At 39.1% G+C, this 9,662-nt stretch overlaps 1 protein-coding gene across 14 annotated transcripts in view; it reads left to right on the top strand.

Annotated features, from left to right (window-relative positions):
* EPB41L2 (erythrocyte membrane protein band 4.1-like 2) overlaps positions 1 to 9,662 on the top strand; it is a 135,206-nt gene that overhangs the window by 62,761 nt on the left and 62,783 nt on the right. For all 14 annotated transcript variants that reach the window (XM_006778464.2, XM_015557804.1, XM_015557816.1 and 11 more), the window contains exon 4: positions 1,325 to 1,429. In XM_006778464.2, coding sequence (XP_006778527.1) covers positions 1,325 to 1,429 — 105 coding nt within the window. The remainder of the gene's footprint in view (positions 1 to 1,324; positions 1,430 to 9,662) is intronic.

Raw genomic sequence — 9,662 nt, 5'->3', positions numbered from 1 at the left:
ACACATGCACAATAAATATAAAGCTCTTGTTGGCGCCAATTGAACACCTGTGTCTCAATCTGTCATTGTCGATCATGAATTTGGTTGACACTTCTATTATAGAGAAAGGGCGAATGGCAATATTAAAATATTTCTTCTAATTAATTTCCTTTCAATGTGCACGAATCTGTGCATTGGAACACTAGTGTTACTATAAAAGGTTTAATAATAAAAGTTTCAGATTCTCCTTTGCAAGCCTTTCAGGCATGAATTTCTTACCTCTGCTCCCACAAGGAGGAGGAAGAAAAGGTTAGCAGAGAGAAACAAGCCCTTGAATTGAGTTTCTGTGAAAACTATCTTTTGAAACTCCTTATCACAGTCATATTAACTTGAAATTAAAATGGCTTTTATATCTTATTGTAGTTTTATAGATACATGTGTGGGAAACATTAATTTTCACACACTGGATGAATTTACAAGCATACATTTTTATAGTGGGAAGGACATTCATCTCGAGGATGAAAAAGTATGATGGCTTGTTCATTTTTCACTTGCAGTCCAGTGACTGCTTACATCATTGCAGCGGCAGGAGGCCTGCGACCTGACCTAGCAGTTGGGCATTCCCAGGGGTGTACATCTTAATTGGAAATGAGTCACCACTTTATATTTTGCCATTGATTAGACAATGAGCTTTTCTTCTGTGGCTGTCAAAGGCCTTTACATCTCTGTTGATAGCAGCATCTTAAATTAAAAAACAAAACACAAACCAAGACAAAAATATGTTATATCCATGGGGGCAGCTGATTCATTGTCCTGGTTTCATTACATAATATTTTAAAACTTTCTTCTAAAGAGTGAATGCTGTATCATTCTTGAGAAAGAGCATATCTTACAATGAGAAAAAATTTTATTCTGCAAATATCACAGAACAAAAAATCACACCTACAGCCCAGCCCATCTGATAGGATAAATTGTGTTAAGATACATTGAGTAGTAATGCTAATGATTTTCCTGGTGGGAAGTATACCTTGTAGATATGACATGAGCCATGTTGAGGAACTGAAGGAATCAGTTTGGGCATATTTTTATACATTTTAAAAATAAATGAACTCTTAGCACTTTACTTTTTAGTCCTTTTACATTTATATAGAGCATCAGTAAAGCACAGAGCTTCTGTCTGATCATGCATTCATTTTAGAATTTATGCTTTGTATTGTTATAAAAGGTCAGAAAACAAATATACTACTTTAAGCTAAATAATGTTATTTAACATGATGCCCTTTATTTATAGTACTCATGGAATCTTGCTGCTTGAAAAGTAAAGATACTATTTCTTTTTCCTCAGAAACGTGCTAAGGGACAAGTATTATTTGACAAAGTGTGTGAACATCTCAACCTCTTGGAGAAGGACTACTTTGGACTTTCGTTTCAGGAAAGCCCTGAGCAGAAAGTAAGTGAAATTTCAGGTTTTTCTATATTGTCTTAGAAAAATACTGTAATTTTTTTAATTAGTGTAAAATTTAGCTTTAAAACAACATGTTTTTATTATGACACTAGAGGCCCGGTGCACGAAATTCGTGCACGGGGTAGGGGTGTCCCTCAGCCCGAGCTGCCCCCTCTCATAGTCCGGGAGCCCTCAGGGGTGGGAGGCGACCAGTGATCAGGGGAAAGGATGCTCCCATCACACCTCTGCTGCAAGCCTCAGAGGGCTCTGGTTACCTGTGCCTCAGGCCGGGAGTGTGGCAATCAATTAGCATATTCCCTTCTTATTGACCCTATGGAGGTGTCTGCCTGACATCAGAAATGTGTAGAGATTGTTTCTGCTCCAGGAATTTCCCAAGATACTAAGTAGGAGCATAAGAGTTCTATAATGACTCATGCTAATTCGAGGAACTTAAGGGCTTTTCAGTTACATAGGTAAATTAAAGAGAGAAAAATTAACCAGTCCTGACAATTCACAGACTTAACCTGTAGACTTTTGTCTTAGTTAGTTCCGCCTTTTCTAACAAAGTACCTGATGGCTTATAAAGAACAGACATGTACATCTTATAGCTTAGGGGGCTGGGAAGTTCAAGATCAATGTGCCAGCAGATTCGGTGTCTGGTGAGGGCCCACTTCCTGGTTCATACAGTGCCTTCTTGTGTCCTCAGATGGTGGATGAGTCAGGGTGTTCTCCGAAGCCTCCTTTATATAATCCCATTCATGGGGATTCTTCCTCCATGATCTATCAACTCCAAAGGCCCCATTTCCAGATACTCTCTCATTGAGGATTAGGTTTCAATATATGAATTTGGGGGGTGGGGTACAAACATTCAGCCTCTAACACTTTCCTCATTGTTAAGAAAGGACTTTATCTCTTAGTATGTCACTTTCTCAGTCTTAGGACTTAGGTCTGGTGAAGCTATTGGGTGTAGAAGAGTAAAGGTTTGGTCCAAGGTTGCACCCTAAAGTGAAGCCCTTTTAAGTCTGTAGATGGTGGCTGTGGACAGACACACTATGAACATTCTGACTGAGGATGCCCAGAGCACTTTGTCCCAGTGAAAGGAGCTCCTTTCTAATATGGAACATTCACATCACAGTCAATAGAACAGAACAGTTAGGAGATGAATATAGGCTATAACTTCTATTTACCCACATGCCATCATTGTTTGTATTTATATGTCCTGGTAATGAAATACAGGATATAAGGATGATAATTATATATGCATTAAATTTTCTTGTTTAGTTTTAAATCCTTGATACTTAATTTGTGGCTTAATTCCACATTTAAAGAAAAGACAATTAAATTGCATGCCTGCTTGCTGAATAGTATGTGGGTGTTCTTATTAGACCTCTATTTAGAATATTTTTCTCAGAAGTAATAACATATTAGACATTTGACTAAATAAACTAGGCCCTCTTCTTAGGCTTTACATTATAAGCTGGTTTTGATAATGTTTCCAATCATGCCCTTCTGTTGGCCCTCAAAGCTACAAAAGAGAGAGTGATGGAAACTTGGCTATCATTGTCCACTCTTTTGAAGCAGGCCCTCACCAAATACTGAATCTGCCAGCACCAGGAGGGGCAGAATACTAAAAACAAGTAAGTGGATTGCTGTTGACAGTCCTGTGGAGATTGTAGATTTTACAATTGTGATGGCAAAATAATATATATATTGGTGTTTTTCTCTAATTGCCACCTGCAACCTAGGTATGATAGTGGAGAAATGGAGTATTAAAGGGGTTCCCACCTGGCTGGTATGGCTTAGTGGTTGAGCATTGGCCCATGAGCCAAGAGGTCCTGGGTTTGATTCCCAGTCAGGGTACAGGCCTGAGTTTTGGACTCAATCCCTGGTGGGGGGTGGTCGTGCAGAAGGCAGCCGATCAATGTGTCTCTCTCAGCAGTGTTTCTATTGCTCTATCCCTCTCCCTTTCTCTCTAAAATCAATAAAAAATATATTAAAAATTATTTTATTTTTAAAGTGGTTCCAAGTTGGCTATGTTCATGGGGGTTATGGTAAGAAGACAAAAGATTTAGAAAACTGGAGATACTGATGAGAGAGTAATCAAGCTGATTATTCACAGGGTCAGGGAGGAACATAACTGAAGCTGAAATGGGCTGATAGGCTGGGAGAATTGGCTAGGGCCAAGGGATGAAAGACCAAAGAAGTTAAAGAGGAGGTACAGTGGGAATAAATGGGTAGAAAACTTAAAAGGAGAGGGGATAATTGCACCTGAGAACGGGATGATGAAGCCTAATGAAGTGGAGAGCTTTGTGTGATGACAAGACCAAGTGTTGAGTCATGAAAAGGATGGCTGAAGTGAAGAAGTTAAGGTCATCAAGGCAGAGAATATTAAGATATGGTTAAGCTTGGAGGTGTTCACCATAGTATTCTCATTAACAAAAAAATGCTAATGCTAAATAAGGATCATAATTCCTTGTTTACTTTGGAGTTTCTCTTATGAAATGGGAGATGAAAATGCTCACACATTTAGTCATGCACTTTGTTATCTAGGCTTTTAGAGTATTGGGAGAATAAACAGTGGGGTGACCTGTCTGAAATATTCACTTTTTAGAAAATTAATGTGTAAATGTAATTGGCAATATATTTAATTATTCATATATGACCTGTTTGTTTTTATAATTTTTGTATTGTATAATTTTGTTGTTGTTGCTGTGTGTTTGTTTTAATCCTCACCTGAGAATATTTCTTCTGTTGATTTTTAGAGATAATGGGAGGGAGTGAGTCAGAGGGAGGGAGGAAGAGAAAAAAAGAGAGAAACATCGATTTGAGAGACACATCCATTGGCTGCCTTCCATAGATGCCCCAACCCGGGTGGAAGGTCGAACCTGCAACCCAGGTACTTGCTTTTGACCAGAAATTGAACCCGAGACACTTTGGTTTGAGGGCCCATGCTCTAATCACTGAGCAACACTGGCCAGGGCAAGTATTGTATAATTTTTCTATTCCTTCTTGCTTGTGTAGATAAAATTCAGTCCTTAAGACATCTAGGCAAAAGTACTCTTATTTTTCAAATATAGATTTGTATTGTATCCTGTTTTCCTCAGAAAATTATTACCATTGTAACAACTCAGTTCAGTCCAATTTTCTTTGAAACGCATGCTGTTTCAACAATAGGATACTATAGGATACAGGAATTTAAACTGCTTTCTTTTTCATACTGAATAACATCTGTATTTATAGAAACTTCAGTCACTTGCCATTTCACCTTTTTGTAAAGTAAAGGTGAGGGTAAAGCCATGGTTATTTGTGTGAAAAGTTTCCATGGAGAGAAAAATCTTAACTTTCTTTTGATTTAGTGTAGTACTGTGTTGGGTCTTTCATGGTTGAGACCTTGGGTTGGAAGCCTTTCAATTTACTCTAAGTTTGAAAATCTATCATTATTTGTGTTAGAACTTTTTCATTTCTTTTGAGAACTCTTGTGTAAACTTTACTATGGAAAATGTCATTAAAAATATGTGGAATCAAGCACTTTGTTACTGCTCATTTATATATGAAATTCCAAGTCCATGAAGTTCTTGTATTCATTTCTACATAGAACCATCAATAAGAAATTTGGATTTTCTTTAAAGGGGAAAAATACTATCTTGAATTTTTATGTTAATTAGGTTTGGCATCTGGCCCTGGATTATGATGTCATTTTGCTTCAAGCCATATTGAAAGAGGAGTTTATTAGAAGCGTAGTTGATATCCACAGCTAACTTTATGAAAATTGATTAAAGTGTTTGCCTCATAGCCAGGCTATTTTCCCCCAGAAACTAGAACTAAAAACTCAAATATTAACCTTTTTTTTGGTCAGATATAAACTATTTAGTAAAAATCTTTATTCAATCCAGTTACACCTTATAACACCACAGACAAAAGTTGAGTCACATTCTCCCAGATGCATAGTGAATGATTCACTGTAATATAGGAAGCCTGTAACTTTTCTGCTTACCAACAGTATTGGGTAATGTTCTCTTAGATCTCCTTGAGGCAAAGGTATAATAAAGGGGATCTGCTTTGGTACTATAACTTCTTAAGGGGAGATGCAAAATTACTCTTACACTTTTAACATTTGGTATTACAGTGTGAGTTGGGTTAAATTTTATTTCTCTCACCTGGCCAAATTGACAAGCACCAAACGTAAGTGAGGAAGACACGGCTAGGCATTTTGAAGACTTCTAACTTGGGGATGTCAGCATCCAGTCTGAAGGAGATTTAGAGGATAGTTTCTTGAGTTGTTATCTAGGTCTAGTGTGGTGAGTGGCCCTGGACAGGCAGCTGCACACTCACACTGCTAATGGGCCTCTGATAGGGAGGAGTTCAGAGAAACACTTAGATGTGGGAACACAGAAGCAGTGACATGCTAGGGCTTTCTGCAGGAAGCTGTCAACAATTAGAATATATAGCCAGTGAAGGCTGGGCATCTACCTGACAAGACAGGCAAAGCTATTTTCTCCCTACCTCCCCGTCCATCCAACCCCGCCCCCCCACCCCACCCCCAGGTCCTCAGGACACTATTGTCTATGTCCATGGGCTATATATGCATATAAGTTCTTTAGTTAATCCCCCCTCCCCCCAGAAGGGATATATACCAAAATTCGATGTCAATTTAATTTTATCATTGCAGAAAGAACTTATCTGTTAAGGACATTGGGCAAAGTACTTGGTCTTCAGGAAAAGAACTATCCTATGAGGTAGATGTTACAATCCTCATCTTGCACTTGAGGAAATTGAAGCTTAAAGAAGCCAAGGAATAAGCCCAAGTTCACACAGAAGTTGGTGGAAAGACAGAATTTGACTCCCATGTATTTCTGATTCCAAAGTCTATAAATGTGACAGCCAAATCTTTAAAAAATGAGAATGATGCATCATAATCTGTAACAGCCGTTCTCAACCTGTGGGTCGAGACCTCTTTGGGGGTTGAACGACTCTTTCACAGGGGTCGCCTAAGACCACCGGAAAACACATATATAATTACATATTGTTTTTATGATTAATCACTATGCTTTAATTATGTTCAATTTATAACAATGAAATTACATCCTGCATATCAGATATTTACATTACGATTCATAGTAGTAGCAAAATTACAGTTATGAAGTAGCAACGAAAATAATTTTATGGTTGGCGGTCACCACAACATGAGGAACTGTATTAAAGGATTGCTGCATTAGGAAGGTTGAGAACCACTGATCTATAATGATGTGTGTACATTTGTGTCATTCACTTTTTCCACCTTTTTGTGTCTGCTTCTTGATCCACCCAGCCTCCTCCTCATGTGTCAAAACCAAGAAGTTTATTATTTATTTGTTAAAGAATTCTATGTCTATTAAATAGACTTGTATTTCTTTCAAAAGTCATATTAAGTCATTTTTGTTTTTTTACTTATGAGTTTTATTCCTAGGCCATAAAATTATATCCCACTCATAATCTAAGTATTCATTGGATTTCATTATTTAAATAAAAATAAATTGATGAAATAATAGAATCTGTGGTCTTTTAAAATGACCACAACATTGGGAGGGTGGTGGTAGGAAGCAAGCAATGGGCAGATGTTAATTAACATCTAGTAACTACTGGTTGCTTAAAACTGTGTTACGGAGGATACAAGTAATATGGTCTGTCCTGACCCTTGCTAAGTTGTACTGGGGACAACTTGGTGGGAATGGAGCTTATAGTATGGAAGTGAGTGTGCTTAGCAAAGGGGATACCTGTTTAGCAAAGGGATAGGTGAATGAATGTAAGGGATCACTTCTGCTGCTCATACTTGATCACATAAGGTAAACTCTGCCCACTTAGTTTTTAGATAGGGGTCTTAATAATGTGGCTGGCAATGTTGTGGAAGGTGGCCTGAGAATGACACCAAGTCTGACTTTGGCTGGCTGGTGCATAGAAACTTGTCTCTCGTGGTCTAGTCTACAGACCTCTATGACTCCATGCTGTGCAGAAGCTGTCAGGTAATTCATACAAGGGGTTGGTCTTCTGGTGAGAAGGGAAGTTGCCAAGTGGCTGGGACATTAAGTTATTCTGGGGGGTCACAGAAGATGATGTTGCTTCTATCATCTTCCTCCTCGAACAGAGAGGCTTTTTTTCCTTTCTCTTCGGTAGCAAAGCATCTAGATCACCTGTCACCTAGTGAAGGAGGAGGTGTAGGAGGAACTCTCTCAGTCTTTACATAGTTTCCCCTCCACTCTCTTTCTCTGTGTTAATGTTCTAAAGGATTTTTTTTTTTCTTTTTGGCACTAGGCGACTCTGGTTCATTTTTTATTTTTTTGCTGTAGTTGTTACTTCCTTGGATGAAATGCCCCAACACATTTGATCTTTCTTTGCCCCTCCCCCAGTCTCTCCTCTGTCTGGGCTAGAGACTGAATGATGTGTTTTTCTCATTTTTGCACTCATCATAGCCGGCCATTTGTGAGCCAGCTGTCGTTGGTATAGCAGCTGCAGGCCAAGGAGACTGATTGCTAGGCTCTTTTCTAAGAGGAGAATTAGAGCTTTCCTCAGTGTCACACTGGAGGTACCATTAGAGGTTTCCACTGGTCCTTCTCATATTGGGCCACGCAGCTGGGACGTCAGTGATATGAAACTAGACCAAGCTCTGGTAGTTTTTTATTGAGAGGATTGAATATAACCAGTGTTAGGACAGAACCATGCACACCTTGGCTGGGTCCTTGCTGCCCTGAGCGCAAGCTGTGACAGGTGTAGTGAAACCCACAGGGGTCTGTGCAGCTTTGCTTTCAAAGCATCCTGTTGTTACTACTTTCTTATTTTGTAAGTTAATGTCTGTTGTACTAATTCAATATCTTGTTGAGACAGTAGGCTATTATTTTCTACATAATAAACATTTTAATTGTTTGCTTTATGTGTCTAAATAAAATTCTGTTTAAATACAGGTATTATTTGGGGTACTTACAGAATGAATGAAACTTATTATACAGCCAATTATTTGAATTCGATTACTGTATCTCAAAAAATGTACTTGTTCTCTTGTGTTAATGAAGATAAAGTAACTCTAACAATGACTTGTGGATAAGGTGGGAGAAGTATAAAAAATAAAAACGCATAAATTTTTTTAGATGGATCTTTTGCTTATAGCTTTGAAAAACAAATATTTAATGTCCTTAGGCTGCTTGAACTCAGTAGTTCAAGTTTGGTCTTTTCTGCTTTAAGATGTTATAATGGTTTCCTAGAATCTTTTTATGTTAACTTTCTCAAAGGGAAGTAGTAAGTGGAAAGAGAAACAGAGTTTTTTTATGATTATGACTCCCAACTTGGAATGAAGTTTAAACAGGATGTTACACGAAGATCAGGAAGGAAAGTTTCCACTCCAGTTTGACAGTATTCTCCATAGCATTACATAGTTGCAGGGAAAGACAAAGTTTAAGGAGGAGGAGGAGTTGGCTTTAGGAGTTGAGATAATTGTGTTTGATCGTAGTATATATACTCTTAACTAATAGTTCCCAATTCACATTTTATTCTTCATGAGCTGGAGCCAGTTGTTGAGCTCTCATTCCAGTGTCCACAGGGACTGTTTCCTGGAAGTTTAAAGACTAAAGACTGTGTGTGTCTAACCACTATACTGTACACTGGAAACTAATACAAAATAATACTGAGTGTAAACTGTAATTTAGAAATAAAAGAAAAAGACTGTATGTAGATATCTCATCATTAGGATAGGTGTTTGATTTCATATCTCATAAAATGAAGCCCAAGAGACTCACCTTAAAAGTGTTGTAATATTTTATTTATAACATATTTAAATATTAGTCAGTACTTACTCCAGTGGAATGCTAATAGGTGGAAGCTACTTCTAATAGGACTTTATTAAAATACTAGAGGCCCGGTGCACGGAAATTTGTGCACTGGGGAGGGGGGCGGTCCTTCAGCCCGGCCTGCGCCATCTCACAGTCCGGGAGTCCTCAGGGGATGTCCTACTGGGAGCGGGCCTAAGCTGCAGTCTGGCCTCCCTCTGCGGGAGGTGACCCGGCTGGCCGATCAGGGGATGGCACTGCCCCCATCACCCTGCCACTGCCGCCCGGCTTCCTTCTGTGGGAGGCGACCGGACAGGCCAATCAGGGGACAGTGCCGGCTGCCCCCATTGCTCCTCTGCCACCACTGGTTGCCCCCCAATCGCTGTTCCCTCCCTCTGCCCGCTGGCACGCACCTTGGCCGGCCTGGTGCCGCCTGCTCACCGGCC

The sequence above is a fragment of the Myotis davidii genome, unplaced genomic scaffold, assembly GCF_000327345.1.
Source record: "Myotis davidii unplaced genomic scaffold, ASM32734v1 scaffold147, whole genome shotgun sequence".
NCBI lineage: Eukaryota > Metazoa > Chordata > Mammalia > Chiroptera > Vespertilionidae > Myotis > Myotis davidii.
The sequence above is the reverse complement of the archived record's forward strand: the minus strand, read 5'-3'. Positions and strand labels throughout refer to the sequence as shown.